The 16,980-nt window shown below is 39.2% G+C and overlaps 1 protein-coding gene across 10 annotated transcripts in view; it reads left to right on the top strand.

Annotated features, from left to right (window-relative positions):
- sorbs3 (sorbin and SH3 domain containing 3) overlaps positions 1–16,980 on the top strand; it is a 37,005-nt gene that overhangs the window by 12,679 nt on the left and 7,346 nt on the right. For 9 of the 10 annotated variants that reach the window (XM_015037215.1, XM_015037214.1, XM_015037217.1 and 6 more), the window contains 11 exons: positions 6,642–6,712; positions 8,605–8,787; positions 9,134–9,206; positions 9,684–9,817; positions 9,908–9,971; positions 10,742–10,774; positions 10,855–10,939; positions 12,123–12,231; positions 14,596–14,649; positions 14,811–14,918; positions 15,541–15,596. In XM_015037215.1, coding sequence (XP_014892701.1) covers positions 6,701–6,712; positions 8,605–8,787; positions 9,134–9,206; positions 9,684–9,817; positions 9,908–9,971; positions 10,742–10,774; positions 10,855–10,939; positions 12,123–12,231; positions 14,596–14,649; positions 14,811–14,918; positions 15,541–15,596 — 911 coding nt within the window. In that variant the 5' untranslated portion in view covers positions 6,642–6,700. The remainder of the gene's footprint in view (positions 1–6,641; positions 6,713–8,604; positions 8,788–9,133; positions 9,207–9,683; positions 9,818–9,907; positions 9,972–10,741; positions 10,775–10,854; positions 10,940–12,122; positions 12,232–14,595; positions 14,650–14,810; positions 14,919–15,540; positions 15,597–16,980) is intronic. The other variant, XM_015037220.1, reaches the window with a different exon arrangement.

Below are 16,980 nucleotides of genomic sequence, written 5' to 3'. Positions count from 1 at the left end.
AAAAGCCCCCTTTTTTTTAAAACGAAGAAAATATTCAAAAAAAAAAAAAAAAAAAAAAAAAAAAGCCCCCTTTTTTTTAAAACGAAGAAAATATTCAAAAAAAAAAAAAAAAAAAAAAAAAAAAGCACTCACAAGTCCACCTCTGAATGGCAATAAATAAAAAAAAAAAAGATTTTGGATTGGTCTATGGTTCATGTTTGAATCCAGTTGAGCTGCTGTAGCATTACCTTAAACAGACCATAATAACTCTCCATTGTGGCTGAGTGAAGACATTTCTGCACAAAAACATCTTTGCTGCAAAATTCCTGACAGTGGTGTGAAATAATCAAAGCCAGATACTGTAAAGCCTCGAATGGTTTTAGGTGAAAATTACTTTTTTCAGTAAGAAATGCATTCAGTGTGATTAACGCATCTAACTGTAATCACTCAGGTTGGTCTCTGTCTGATATTAACCTTTTGTTTGATGATCTGAAACTCTCAAATCTGACCAAAAAAAAAAAGCAAACAAAATGAGATGTAAGGTGGGGGTGGGGGAAGCGACTTTTTCAGCACTGCATCTACTTGGAAAGGGCTCCTCTTGTTGAGAGAGGCTCTGATTTATGAGCCCGGAGCTTCTTCTGGGAACGCGTTGCCTCTCTATTGACAAGAAGCACGCAGACCCCTCCTGTTGCTCTGGCCAGACGAGCACCATACATGGAGGTGAAACACTTCCCTCCCTGATAAATTTGTGTATCTGCAGCTACAACTACATATAATAAACTCACAGCTGCAGGACCTTGTATGGGCTCTGTCTGAACATCTGCAGAGCTGCAAAAGGGCAGCACGGTTGTGTGATCAGCCTCACGGATCTGACCTCTCGAGTAGCTGAACCGTGACTCATTTATTGTGTCTATAAAATGTCCATTTATTTATCCAGTGAATGTGCTTGTAATTAGCACTCCCGTCACCTTCCAGGACCAGGGCTGAGGGGTTTTATGACCCATTTATATAACTTGTCGAGGAGAAGCAAATCTATGCGTGATAAGATCTGACTTATAATTTTTTTTTTTTACATGTTTTAAGTGACAGCAGCATACAAGCCCATCAAACCTTTTCACATGTTATTAGATTAAACTCATAAATTTAACATTGTCCAAAATGTGACTGTCTGTTGTAGATTTCTACAGAACTGCTTTGTTGTGACCTGGAAGGAAAGTGGTACATGGTTTTGAAAGAGCACATAAATATAAATCTGAAAAGTGTGGGGTGCAGTTTCAATTGCACCTTTTGCTGTGATTGTAGCTGCAATTCTTTACAAGTGTTTCTTTATAGATTTTGTGTAAGTCTGCCCTTTCTTCTTCCTAACACAGCTCAAACTTAGACAGAGATGAGATAGTTAATCAACTCTAATTGTACTGAACATGCGTTGAACCTCTTGCAGCTCTGACTCAGTCTTCTGCATCAGTTCACAACATTTCTTCCCTGTATTCGTCTCCATCCATCTTCCTATCAACTCTGAACAGATAGCCTGTGTCTCCTGCAGAAAACCACCCCACATCATTCTGCTGCCACCTCCGTGTTTTACACTGTGTGTGTGGTATTCAGGATAAAGTTGAGCGATTGTTCTCCAATCGCACATGTCATTTTCAGTGTCTGCCGAAAACTGCAATTTTTGTTTCTTCTTACCAGAGACTGTCCTTTGACATGTTCGTTGTGTCCCCAACGTTTTCGTAGCACTGTGCCATAAGGGCCACGATCGTGGAGCCCTTATGGGACGACTGTTCCATCAACATATTGTCCAATTTGATGTGCTGATTTCTGCAGCTCCTCCCAGCTGCTTCTTTGATCAGCGCTGTTCTTCTGTCAGTTTAAATGGACAGCCACACCTTGGTATGTTTGCGGTTGTACCATGTTCTTTGTGAAGCTCAACCTTTCATAACCCGGACCTGTTTTAAATTTGTCTACAGCTTTCTCCCTGCTGTGTTCCCTGGTCTTCGTGATGCTAACTAGCGTCTGTGACTTTCACAGAACAGCTGAATTTATGCTCAGTCAACCCTGTTCGTTGATGTTAATTTTATCCACATGTACTGGAGTAAAGAATGCCAAATGCACACCGCACTTCTCAGATTTTTATTTTATTTTAAATGCGAAAAACACGTGCTATTTTTTGTCAGTTATCTACTTTTTGTCAGTATCTAATATCTCGATAAAACACATTCAGGTTCATGGTTGTAACATGATAAAATGTGGAAAAGTTCAAAGGCTGTAGTTACTTTACAAGGCCATCAGTGTTCGGCTGAACATGGACTATGTGTTGGATGTGAGCACAACTGGAAACGCCCTCACCCGTTAAAGTCAATGATTAACTCTGGCCTGTGTGCAGACGACTGAGCATGTGCTAATGAATGCAGGTCAGTTTCATTAGAGCTCTTTGTCCCTGACTTAATGACAGGACGATTCAGCCTCTGACCACAAATCATGTCTCAGCTGGTATTGATCAGAGCGGTCCGAGGGGTCAGCCTCGCCACTGTTTCTGTTAAGCGGGCTTGTCAACTTGACGGCTATGTTGGTGGGAAGAAAAATGACAGAGGAGATAATCCATCTGGGTTTTCCCACTGGGACCCAATCTTTCTCTTTTCCGCTGGAAAAGAGAAAGATTAGCTGATTTTTGCATGTTCGGTGATGGTCTTTTCTGCTCTGGTGTCGGATAAGAGCTCTTTGATGTGTGATTTATGCCCGTTTGTATGTTTTTCTATCAGGAATTAGGAACATTTGTTCCTGTTGCACTACTGTCGTGCTACTGTTAATATCAGAGGTGTTTGTGGGGAGGACCTCCCATTGTCATTCACAGGAACTGCATGGGTGTGGTTAAGTTCACTGACCTTGGAGCTGCTGAGTTGCTCAGCTTTGGCTCAAGAACTTCAGATAATAGTTTATTGTAAAAAATAAAAAAATAAAAAAGGGGAAGAAGAAGAAAAAAAACCCATGCCTGACCAAAGTAACTTGAGTACATTTTGTTTATTCTGTGCAGTTTTGTTTGCTTCAGATTCAGAGAAACATCTGGTTCAGTTCTCGAACAATCTGTTTAATTTTACTGGGAACAGATGCAGAGAAAATTCAAGTCAAAGGCTTTTGATTCTCATTTCCCAGGTCCTCAGCTGCGTTGAGCTGAGCCGCATGTGAAACGTTAGCAGATATGAAACGAGCTGGAAACATAAAATCCAGTTAGAGTGAAAGCATGTCTGAAACAGAACATCATCTCCTTCTCCGAGGTAGACGTGGGGCCTTTTATGGTTCTGTTTTTCTTCCCCTCTCATTCCGATCCGGTGGTGATAATGGACCTCTCACCTTGCGGGGGGTCTAGCCTTGTAAATATGTGAACTATGACGTTCACGTTTCACAGGGATTGCATCAAGGTCCTAAAACCTGGTCTTCATTCGTTAGCTCGAAACTGAGTCTTGAGCTTGAGTTTCTGCAATTACGTAAGAACGCTCCGAGCATTCACAAGGAACTCAAGGAGTCAGACTTCTGAATCAGGTTTTTCTCGCTTGATATCATCTCTGAATTTTCCTTATTTGGTAGGGTCGTGTTTGGCGCTTTCAGAACCGGGGAATGCGTGAGGGACTGAAGCAGTCCTGGGATGGATTTTCTTTTTTGTGCCTCCAAGAAAACCCAGACAAAGCCACTGTTATGACACAAGTTTTTACATCACCATGTGAGTTAAAACAGATCGGCTGCTTCTTTAAAAAATAATAAAAAAACCAGACATGAGTCAAGTGCTGGAACTTTGACTTCAAATAACTTGTGCTGTACATTATCTTTGTTAAATTTGAAAACGATATTTCACCTGATATTTGATCATTGAACAGAATAACACACTATTGGTAAATTGCAAAAATGTCTTTTTTTTCTGGTGTAAATGTTTCTTTGAGTGCAGAAAAGGTTCTCTGTCGATCTTTTAGCCTTGTCGTAAGCATGAAGGTCTTCCTTTATTATGTTACGCTGATAATACTGCTAGTTGAATGTATGTTTGGAAAGGAACATCAGGGCAGTGTTAATTTGGGTGTTCTTGTAAGTTTCACAATCTTTCCATGAAAGACCAATGATCTCATAGGAATCTTTTTTTTTTTTTTTGAGAGCATGTTTGGTTTTCAGAGACACTCTGAAATTTGATAATAACAATAATAATTCTATTTCTAACACTGGCTAGAACATAATAGGAATTTAAATATTGTTTATCCATTTCTGCATTAGTTTTGTCTTATTTTTTGTCTTCTTTTTGATTTGTGTGTGGAAAAGTAAAAACAAAAATAACTAAAAAAAAAAATAGATAAATAAACGTTTACTTTCAGGGACTTTTGACAAGACTTTGGTTGAATGTCAGATTTCACCTCCGCATGTAAACATTGCCTTAAGGCATTTACAGATACATTAACTTAAGGTTTATTAAAAATTTTCATAAGTCTTGAATTTTAGCTGTAATTTATTGGGATTTTATCAAGACAGACATTGAATAATTATTAAATGGAATAAAAGGGACATTGTTTTAGAATATTTTTCAGTCAGTCAAATACATGGAAATTGTACCTTTGTCTGTATTCATGAAAAGACCACGCTATGAACTTTCCATGTTTTAAAATATGACTCTGGAGGAGCTGCAGAGATTCACAGCAGCGGCAGAAAAATATGTTGACTGCACAACTTTAGGTTTTGATTCATACAAGAAAAAGATTTACATTTTTAAAGGCAATCAGAAGAAGTCATATTTGCAGTTTAACACATGCTAGATAGGGGACCTATAAATGACAAATTAAGACCTGCAAAGATCTTAATTTTGAAGAAATAGTGAAAGCCATGTATCCTTTTACATAATCTTTACTTTTCTAAACTGCTTTATGTCACTCTATCACACAAAAAGAAACACATTGAAATTTGTCTTATAACATAGTTGAATGTAAACGCTTATGTAAGACGCTAGTTTCTGTTTGGACCTGTGTTGAGAGACCGAATGAGAAAACGTGTCCAGACTCCTCATGAAAAGAACTTGAAAATGATTCATTCTGCCGTTTGTTCATAAGTTCAATAGACCTATTAAAGTGATCAGGTATGAACGCAGAGCAGCTTGTATAAAACACACAGGCAGTAAGCTTAAGCCATTATTTGTAATGTTGCTGTTTGCACAGTTGGTTGAATAATCCAACGACTATGACCGAGGATGATGAATCAATCGGCATGCCTGAGCATCAACACCGCTGCTATTGTCACAGTCTCCTGATCTGTTTTCTTCCTGTTGTGTAACGCGATTCATTCGAAGATGACGACTCAAATGAGTGACGCTGTTGTCGGTCAAGTGGAACATAGATTCAGTCATTGAGTGAGCAGAGCAGCGAGACTGGGAGTTTCTAGTTTTCATGCTCTTCTCTTGACAACAGTGATTATGGACTCTGATAGTCAGCTGCAAATGCCACATGGAAAACACATTAGTGCAAACTGTGTCAGGCAGCTTCCAGGCTGTAGGAGTCCGGCCAACACTTAGTCCCCACTTCAACGTCAAGCTGCAAAGCTGCAGCTTTCAGCGGAGAACAGAGTCTAAACTTTATACTAACGCTCCAACTTTATTAATCTCAGATAGCGTTCCTGTGGGAACACAGTTTTTATGGCAACGAAAGGAAGTAAGCAAAAACTTTGCCGCTCTTCGTCAGGGTTTTAGGGATTTGAAGCAGCGTAGAATCTGTGGTTTTCATCCCTGCAAAGTCATTATGGACTATTTAGTTGCTACAGACGCCCGCCTCTTTCAGAGTGGTAAAGAAAGAGCTCCCTCCTGCCCTCCTCGCCATCCACAATGTCTTTGATGTTTGAAACAGCAGGTATAACTGATGTATAACTTTCAGTAGTTGTCCTTCTCCGTCATCCAACCCAAAAATCAGGGTCATTACAGAATTGTATTACTGGGAAAAACGAGGGGGGGGGGGGGCATGTGAGTCACTCTTATTGTATTGGATGGGTTTGCAGGAAAATGTGGGTGACGTTGACTTTCCCTCACTGGGATACGGCTTGGATGGGATAATGGAACAGTTGTCGAGTCGGTCTGGGAGAAAAAAAAGCAGATTTATGACACAGAGGTCTGCGGGAATCACTCATGAATATTAACTACTTGGGTTTAAAAATACATATGAATAAAAACAGATAAGATAAAGTCTTAAAGCGTTCAGAGAGGCACCTATTAATATGGATTTGATAGTTTGAATAAAAGACAGTGAGCAAATCTCTGTCATTCAGTTTATAGCCTATGCAAAGTATTTCAGTTTCAGCTGACGGCGGAAATGTTGTTTTTCTTTGCAGGCTTTGTTAAATGGTTTCACGCTATTTTGATAAGATTATGTTTTGTTCAGTGCTTTGAGCTGGATTTTCTGAAGTCACTTAAAGATTTTACATTAAATAAGACTTGGGATTTAAGTGCATTTCTTCACTCCAACTTAGTAATATTTGCAGAAGGCAAACGTATGACTTGCTCTAAAAAAAAGAGTAATATTCACAGACACATTCACACACACAAAAAAATGATCTAAACATAAGTAAATAAATACAAACTGTGTGGCATGTGTTTCATATGGATGCACAACCACAAACAAACCTGATATATTCACTATGTGTCTTTGCAGATCCTTCATGCTGAGAGCAAAATATTGATCTCTGCCACAGAGGAACCATAACTGATCATATGCAGACTCAGGTAAAGCATTTCCTTTATTAAATGTCCTGATCAGAATATTCTGCCTCAGTTAATGTGTTTTTCCCCCATGTTCCAGTGCAATCCTACATTTAAAATCAATGCTCAATAAAGCAGGAGCTGTGAATTGGAGTGAAATAACACACTACATTTTACTACAAAGTCTACATTAGTATTGTAACTTGTGGTCCTCCCATGGAAGGTGCCCTTCTTCTGCTTTCCACCCCAACCAATTAAAATATTAGAAATTATCTGAGATTTTGGGAATGAACAAAGTGTATAATGCTATTCTCAGCAGTAATCAAAAGATTACCAGTGCAGCTCAATAGAAGATTTGCTTTGGCCACAAGTGACAAATAAATTGCAGTTATTTTTTATTTTTTATTTTTAACTGGCGCTCATGTAACTCTCTTTCTAATGAAGCCTTCACCAAATGCATTTATGGCCAATTTAAAAAAACCCACCACTGAGTATTGTTATTGTGTCTTAGTCACCAACAGCATTAAGGACTCTGCAGGATCTGTCCTTTCTTTGGTTGGTTGTTTTCTTGGTTTTTTTTTTTTTTTTCTTGGCATTAGCTGATTTTCCCCAATCAGAGTTTCCACATGGATGGCCTCAGTAATAAGCTCCAATATGGGTTAACTTGGTTAAGACTATTACTATGCAGAATGTGTCACCAGAACCCCACATAGCTTTATCATTTGTTTATAAAGATATATGTGAATCTGCATGCAGCTATAGCCTTCAATAAACTCTTAGCCTTCCCCAGTTTACCATGTTTTTATGTGGACCAGTTAGCTAAAATGCTAGGCTGATGTTAGCATGTTTGCTTTGTGTATATGTGACCTATTGGTGATTTGGGTTGTAACATATTTTAGAGCAGTTCCAGTTAATAGTTTGTGGACAAAACTTAGAGAAAAAGTTGCTCTCCTGCCTCAGAAACTGAGCTTTGAAAATGTTAATGACAACATCGCTCTATGCGGCACAGTGCAGCGTGCAGGGCAGGTCACAAGACTCAGACAAACATGAAGCTGCAGCTGTCACTATAAGCTGTACACACAAACAGGTCCTAATTTTATTTTATTAAAATGTGCAGTGAACATAAATGTGCAGTGAACATAAAATCACAGACAGCAGGCTAACTGCAGATATCGTGAACTGACAGGATGTTTTATTTATTTTTTTAATGGTGTGACCAGATAAAGAAACCTCCGGTAGCATTATTCACTGTCTGACAAACATTTGAAACGTGTGGAAACTAGAAAAAGCAAGTTAGTATGTAGTAGTAAAAGTGATAAACAGCCCTGCTATTGATCAAGAAAGTACTGTCTGCGTCACAACAACATATCTTTCGTTAGCAGTTACTAAGAGACAGGTATTTCCTCATGACCCCTGACGACCACACAGAGAGGACCACAGCACTTGATTCAAACACAGAGTGTTAAACTCTCAATCATGAGGTGGCTGAGAAGGACAGGAGTCACCAAGGAGACCACTGGACTTCGCGGTTGACATTTTTATCCTCATTCTGACGTCTTGCTCCACGACTTGAACACTTAATGAGCTCATTAAACACTCCAGTGCTGTTTTAGTCCTCCCCATCAACTTTAATTCTTCAATGAAGCCTTTCTGCAGTTCTTGTGAGGAAAAACGAGGAAAAGGTTGAAACAGCACTTCCCACTGCTTGTGCTTTAAATAAATTGGAGGATCTTTTCTTCACAGGCTTCCCTCAGAGAGGACAGTTATTCCCTGTAGAATAGCAAGACTGCTAACAAGTTCACATGACCTTTACACAGAGCATTATTTATCCAGGGTCCACAGGAAGACACGATGAGGCAGGGTTCACGCATTGTTTTGGTTCATCCATATTTTTATAATTTCCTCTGTGTGTGCAGCAAAGTGCGGAAGTAGCGGGCCATCCAAATGGCTCCCAGAGTTATCTGTCTGGGAAGCCTGACATTTCTTCAAGCCAGCACATCCTGACTTCTCCAGAGCATGTGGTGGTCATCTCCCCTGGACTCCCTACTCCTCCGCAGAGTCCGTTTCACTCCACAGGACTGACATCTGGCTCTGTGAAGGTAAACTACCATGGCCTGCAGGCTGTTTTAATGTGATGGCTATGATAGCAGCAAACAAGTGCTCCCCCCTGTGGAAAAAGAATGCACTACATGCTTTGTACACTCAGGCATGCATGTGCCAGTCATATTTACCGACTGTGTAAAAAAAGACTTAAAACATCTCCATTTCATTTATTTTTCATTCAACCTTTAATTTCAATTAAATTCAGTTTGGAGAACAATTTAAAATCAATAAATATTTTTTAAACAAAGTCACCTGTGGCACAGTTATTGACACCATTTATAACCAGAAACATTCTTTCCATATGAACTGGAGGACTTATTTAGATATTTCTGTTTATTCAAGGAGCCAGAGCTTAATGGAGGAGGTCCAGTGACTCCGAGCTTCGGATCGTACTATGGACCTTCACAGTCGCAAGGTAAATGTATAAAGTTTCACATTTCCACAACGGGAAAGCATTTCTACTTTCCAGTTGTAATCAGAACAGTGAAATTCTGATTTCCCAGTCAGAAAAATAATCAATTAGACCCCCTTCTGAAGTCAACTTTCCTGCTGGGAAAGTGGGAACAACTCCAACTACCAGTTCTGACTTATAAGGCCGGCTTCACATTGCAATATGGTTCAGCTTTTATAAAATAATATCTTGAAAAAAACAATATGGTTGAAGTGGCAAAAAAGCTGTAATGCCTACGTGAGGTATGACGAAAAGTTTACAAATCTTATAGAAAACCTTTTTTTTTTTTTGCGTGAACATTTTCAGACGACTACAAACACAGCCGTGATGCAAACATCTGACTGGACCTTTAAAATCTGATTTTGTAAGTTTTTGTTGGGCCCTGTCACTCAGTAATAAATCAGAAAAATAATGTAATTTTTTTATGGCTCTCTGTATCAGGTGAACTGTCCAATGGAGTCCAGGGCTCTTCCACTTTGCCGCACAGCTGGGTGCCAAATAACGAGGGGAGGCTTATTAAGTTCTCTGGAATCGGTCCGGTGGATGAGACCGGGATGCCCATCGCGTCCAGATCGGTAAGATACAAATAACCAGAACTTCTGGCTAAAACCAACAACATGGTCAGGTTGATTTCTCTCGTCTGTTCTCCTCCCTGCATGCACCAGAGCGTGAACAAGCCCAGAGACTGGTACAGGAGCATGTTCAGACAGATTCACAAGAAGCCTGAGGGTGAGAATCTCTTCCTCGACTTTTTTTTTTTTTTTTAACTAGTGCAAATACGGAATGAATCCCACCGTGTCAATATGTCGGCCTCTAATGAGATCATCGGGCAAACAATTTATTATTGACGCAAAAATAAGAGCATAAACGACTTCTGGCGTTTCTGTTCACGAGGTCTGACAGTAATCCAGATTCTTTTCTCAGCCCCTCCTAAGCATTAATCATTCTTCTCTTTCATGTGCCGTGAAAAACATTTTTTTTTTTTCACTGCTGTTTTGCCAGGAATTTGGGTGTTGTTGTTTTAAAGAGATTTTTTGAATGTTTGTCTTATCTTATGAACTGGTGCCTTGAGACAAAATGCAGCCGACTCTCACCTTTCTGACAACTACATCAGGATTTTATCTGTGGCTAAAAATTACAACAAATCATAGTGCAGTATGAAACACTACAAATACATTCCAGTTAGAAGACGTATTGGTATAATTTACCAATCAAAAATTGTCGACAACTTTTAACAGGTGAATTTATAGGAAGTACTGAACAAAGTACCTCTAACCAGTTCTATCTTTTTTTAATTTAACACATTAGTGCTGGCACGCTTATTAAAATGATTAATACCCAGTGTACTGCAAAGATTGTGCAAATAGAGAGAATTTTCAGTTTGACGTTTTTTGCTTTACTTATCCTGTGGATGTGCTGGAAATCATATGTGACTTTTACTGCCAAAGTTTTATGGCTGTGAAAAGTTTCAAATGAGTCTCTTTGTTTATTTCAACCAGAACTAGAGGACTCAGAGCGGTGGTCACCAGAACGTGAGTGGACCCAACATACTGCTTACCATCACTGCATTTTTTTTCTTTGGACTCTTCTTTCATGAGTCACTAATCCACAGGGCTCCAGTCATCTGCGGAGAGAGAAAAAATCGTAGAAGACAAGAATCTCTTTAGACTGACGCCTTATGGGTCCCTGCCTGATTGGTGAGTTTACTGGATTTGATGTGACTTTTTCCAGTTTGCTGGATGTGTTTTAATTATTCTGCTTTCAAAAAGACAAGCTCAAATCAAACAAATGAGAAGAGGTAAAACTCACCTATTCTGCAGTGAGTTTTACATTTTGGGAAACACAGAATTTTACTTCAAATTGAAATGAGTTCTGTGGGATTCTTCTGTAACATATAGTGTCATTTTGATGTACAGAGTTTAGAACTAGATCTAATGAAACATCTTATATAGATCTTATACATGTTGCTCTTCATGACTGCAGAAGGAAGATATTTTTCTTAATCTCCAGTCATCGATCAGTCATTTGGATACAGATGTGACGATTCGATGCTCGGCTCTATGCTCTGTATGTTTTTCTGATAATTCTGTTGCATTTTGCGCTATTTTTGTTCAGCACCTGTGTGATCTGATGTTGGGTCCAAAGAAGTCACAGAGCCTGATAGGGATAGAGCCTGACTTACTGCTCCCAGCTGCAGATCTGTGAAACATCTTTACAGATAAGAAATGTTGCTGTATGCATCATGCAACCTGATAAAGTGGAATGATATTACCCAGCTCTGGTTAAAGTTCTGTTTATACTTTAAATTTCCTCCAGTTTTACTTTACAGTCTTACCCAGAAAGAAGGTGTGTCTATCACCTCACCTTTGGTCATGATGTATGAAAACTATGCTGAGCTCTGAAACCCATTTATATGTAATGCATATGCTGTAAAGTGAGGATATCGCACTACGCCGAGCCAAGTGCAAGTGTAATGTGGAGGTCCACAGGTGACTGAGCATGAATGCATTGTGACCAACAGAAGGAAGAGAGAAGGATTTACAAATAAAAGAGATTGTAGAAAAAATTCATTACCTCATTCGAATCAAGAAATATTACACCGTTAGTCAGTCAGGCCTGTTGAAATTAAACTGATGCTTGTGCTGAAGTTCATGTGTTGACATTTTTCAGCACATAACTCACCAGTGTTAAGTTATTTTTACGTCATGCAGACTGCAGCTGACTGCTTCTGTGATCACCAACCCAAAACATTGCGCCAGTTCCTTTTCAGAGAAAACGTGCTGCTGAGGCGAGTTTGGATTTGTTGTCACGGGCTCCTACAATGACGCCATGTTCAAGTTGTTGTGTGTTTGTGTTTGTGTTGGGGTGTTAACGTTTTAGGAGCGAAGATGTAGATAAGCTGTCTGACCCTGGAAAGCAACAACCTCAACCCAAGAGCATATTCGACTTTGAGCCTGACAGGAGCTCCGCTTCAGTGAGTAACAGCCAGGTATGGACCCCCCATGCTGTCACATTTTAAATATAGAATCTGATTCCAACTCAAAGCCCACATCTAATTCTTCAGTCTTTAAATGGATCTGGAGTTGTTGTTGGCTCCAATAGCTGTAATTGTTTGGCGTTTTCCCAGTGAGGAGCTCATGAGCAGATTGGTCACCTTTTCTTGAAGGATTATTGTCTAACTCCTCAGATTACATCTTCTCACGCAGCGCAACCTGCAAATACTCCACTTTTCCAGTGTTCAGTCCTACAAGACGAGCTTATTCTAGCTAGTGAGTTCAACAGATTTGAAAGATAACCTCAGGCAAGAAAAGGCACGATCTGTAGTAGTTATCAGATTTTCTACAGAATGGAGTCTTGTAAACATTTTTTAAACGTTTTAATCTGCTAATCTCATAGTGTCAGATTGCTGTAATTTAGTGCTGTTTTTTTCTGCGCCATCTCTTTTATTGGACGGGTTTAAACCCTCTCTCCCTGCGGAGGTGTGGTGCTTCGAAGTTGTTTTTTTCTTTAACACTGAAACACTGCTCCAGATCCGGTGAACACATTGTAAGTTATGTCTTGTGAAGAAAAGAAATCTTTGTTTCTACTCCCCCCTGGGAGCCGATGGGTCTTGTGATCTGTATTATGGTGTTAACCTCTTCCGGTGCATAATGGCTCGCAGCATAGGGACTTATTTCATTTTGTCTGTATGAACAATATTGTATCCCCTGGACGGTGCTTAGAAAAGCAGCTCATGGACCATATCAGGTGCTGCGCTGCTTCAATGTGACATTGTAGATGGGATGACTACAGTATGTCTGGCATTCAGAGAGATGGATTCAGCCAAGGTTTTGCAAAATATGGGACAAGTGGTTTGCAGTTCTCAGTTTCAGTGCCTTTTATAGTCATGTTTGACAGAACCGGCTACTAAAAGTATGAAGTCTTTATTGACAACAAGAATAAAAGAAATATTGTTCAGCTAGTTAAAGTAACAAAATGTGTTGGTTTGCAATTTGGAGTCCAAAATATGCTCCATTAAGTTCCAGATAAGTTACTTTGCTGTCTGCGTTTTGGAATTTGACCTTTTTGTTATTGGGTTAAAATGATTTTGATGATTTATTGAATTTATTAGATGTCCACAAATTTGTGCCAAATCAGATAAAGCAGCGTTTTACTAACCAAAGTTTACATAAACGACCAGGGTAGTAAAGACATGCACTCAGCTTTTGTAAAATATATTTTACTCTAAATATTCTGACACTTTAAAAGTTCACATGCACTCACAGTTGGGACAGGTGCATTTGGAGCTTTTCATTATGTATATAAGCTGTGTTTTTTAGCTGAAAATATTAGCTGAACTGCTCCTATTATCTCTAATATATTTTACTTGGTTGAATTTCCCTTGCATGGACCTGCTTTTGACCATACACACCAATTTTTGTCACTCAAGAAGCTTAATGCTAGCCTGATTTATACATTAAGGTGAGTCCTTAAGTCCTTAAAGACTTGAAACACTCCCAGTGTCGTGATGTGTAGTTTTAAAGTGCACACAAATGCAGAGACTGAGGCAGCTTGAGATGAAAAACTTTTGATGACCAGAATGATGAAAAACTTACAAAAAAAAACAAAAACACAGGGGACTCAGGGAGCCAGAGCAGGACAAAACAAGAATCCAGGAGCAAAACACGGCAGGGAAATGAAGAGACACTTGATGTCTAGAAGCTTCCAGGTGAAGGGAGATGTGAACCTTTGTGCTTTCAGGGTGTTTATGAAGATCATCAGAGATTTCCTGTGAGCTAAATAATAGCTGAAAGGAAAAATAATAAGCTAAATAACAGCATAGTTATTATGGTTAAGACCTGAGCTGTGAGGCCCAACAGGACTATAATCTAGAAATACATCAAAACTGGTTTCAGAAAGCGTACCTTAAACTTACAGGGTGATTCCAACCTAAATCCCACCAAAACATTGTGGACTTTGCTTAAAAACTAAATTAAGGAACAACCAGTTTAAATAAACTCTGCCAATTCTAGCAAAAAATAGTGATATGCAGGCAGGTACAAAGTGCATCATGAATTTAAAAACCTGTCCCAAAAGACACTCCAAATGATCATCACAATCATGCCATGATGCGTAATGAAGGGATGTAATTTTCTTTCTGTAACATTTTAATTTTAATTTTAGATTAAATACAGCTTTATAAGGATAATTTATTCTAGTTTAATTTGAATTTTACATAGCTGTTATTTAGGGTTAAATTCCTGTAAAAAGTACTTATAGTACACCATATTGTGGTAGGTTATTATGAGTAAGTTCAACTCCAATCTGAGGCCAAAAATCCGCTGCAGTGTGTTTTTTTTAATCTCCTCTCTAGGTTCATTTGTCCCAGAAGAGACAGCCTGAGAAACCGACATCCCCTTCCATTGAGGTGAGCATCTACAACGTAAACTACATGTAGCCTTTTCTAATTCATGCTAAAAATATTTCACTTGTTTTATGAGCTTAGAGAGGAAATTACAAGCTACAAATATCAGACTCTGTGGTAGTATTTTATTCTTGCATTCCAACACTATAATTGCTGGGGCTCAGGCCAGTCTGCAGTCTGAGCTGAGCCAGTTCGAAGCTGAGCTGGACTCGGAGATTCAGGGTCTGGAGAGGACACTTTCTCAGAAGAAGCAGCGTCGAGGCCGGGGTGAGGTACTGAGCCCCCCTACTGAATATCTCTGCTACGAACCACTCCCCCACCCTGCTTCTCTGTGATTTAGCAAAAATCCCAGCACACCTTCCCTCCCCACGCCCCCCGATGAAAGCTGTGTGAACCCTCTGCTTGCAAACTGTGAATATGAACGTTCTTTATTTTTCCCCTCTCTGATCTGGATGACTGCCTGAGAACTGCCTGCCTGAGCTGCACCCAGACTGATTTGCTTTCTGATTCACTTGCTTGCCACTTCTCCACAGCAAATGAAGACCTTTCAGAATAAAACAAAAATCAAGTTATTCGGCATTTCCTCTTTTCAATTTCACAGCAACTTGTAGGAAAAAAAAAAATCCCAGCCGAGTGCTTTGTTTCCTCCTTGTGCAATTGAATCAAAGGAGAACTCACAGACAGCCCAGACAAACCGAGAGCAGGGCTGTTGTGCTGTTTGTAGCCGAGGAGGATAGGACCCAGGGGACTCCTGTGCTCAGCTGGGAGTGGTCAGCACCTCTACTTTGTCTGAGTTGTTGTGAGATTTCCTCTGAGCTGTGAGAACATACAGAAGGCTGAGAGCCTCTGCAGAGAACAAACTGCGCGTTCACACACTGTTCCCTATGTTTGCAGGAGGCCACAGGCAGGGATCCACTAGCTGCTCCAAAGGCTGTCACCACCAACCACAGGTTAGTCTGAAGGCAGCACAGAAATGTAATCATTTGATGAAAAATAGGTGAAGAGTACAAGAAATGTCACATCTGATTGTGTTCAGTGGCAGCTTTAAAAGTTTTTTGGTGTGTTTGTGTGAGTTTAGATGTTCTGTCCTATAGATGTGATATGCTGTAGTTTCATTCTCTCATGAGTCATGTAAACAAACTTAGATTTGACTGATGTACAACTTTAAAAGTATCCTTAAGATACCATAGTAAATTCTAATATGAGAAGTAAGAGTCACATATTCTGACTTGATTTATTACTATTTTTCTTCGCATCGTAAATGATACATAGACATTAACCACCAACAATACTTTACGTTAAAGGGTAACAAATGTGTCCCGTTTTGTCCATGTTAATGTTACAATAATGCATTCCTCTCACCGGTTAGTGGAAAAGTAAACAACATTTTTATTTTAACTGAGTAGAAGCTTGATAAGGAATAGTTTGAGGAGTGAAATTATTTTTGTTGTTTTCTGGTCAGGCTTTGGATTGCACTACACCACTAGGACTGCATCGGTAAAAGTTTTGAATGACGTACATCTGGAAAGTGATGGATCTAGACCTTCTGCCTTGGTGTTACTTAATCTAAGTGCTGCGTTTAAAACAGTTAATCTTAGCAGGCCAGAAGAATGAGTGGGATTGTTGGGTACAGTGCTAAGCTGGTTCGGATCTTATCTGGCAAACAAGGAACACTTTGTGTCATGTGGAAATTATAAATCTGGGTGAAGAAATGAATTGTGTGGATCCTTAAAGGGCTAGTCTTTGACCTCTTTTTTGGAGCCCCTATATAAACTCTCTAATTCAGAATATGTAGTACTCCAGCATCTCTTGCCATACAGTATGTATGCTGGCAACACACAACTTCATCTCTACGAGTCACTTCATGAACTGGTGTTATTATTAATGTCTACAACCATATAAATGAGCATTTGAAAAACTTTGACAGAATAAAATAAGAAGATTTCTGTTGAAACAGGACACAGAAAAGCTGGTGCATGTTTTTATTTTCAGGAGTTTACATTACTGCAAATCAGGACTGAAAACATTTTTTTGCTTACTGCAGCTTCTGATCAAAGAATCTGACCAATTAGCTAATTCCCTGTTTTAAAGTCTGATGATTTTGGATTTAAATTAGCCTCTTAAATCTCTTCTACATGTTTTGATATGTTGGATATATTAAGCTTTCCTTTAATTAAATCCTAAACTACTACATATTTCCATTCTTATCTTTACTTTGATGTTCTGCAAAGCACCTTAGATTGCCTTGTGCAAAAAAGGTACTTCATCAATAAGCCTGCCTATCCTTGATATTATTTGGATTAGATCATTTAGGCATAAGATGGGAACATCTCA

This window comes from Poecilia latipinna, unplaced genomic scaffold (genome assembly GCF_001443285.1).
Source record: "Poecilia latipinna isolate Pla-1442-1.1 unplaced genomic scaffold, P_latipinna-1.0 Scaffold398, whole genome shotgun sequence".
Lineage (NCBI taxonomy): Eukaryota > Metazoa > Chordata > Actinopteri > Cyprinodontiformes > Poeciliidae > Poecilia > Poecilia latipinna.
Note: the sequence above shows the minus strand (reverse complement) of the source record. Positions and strands in the feature narration are given on the sequence as shown.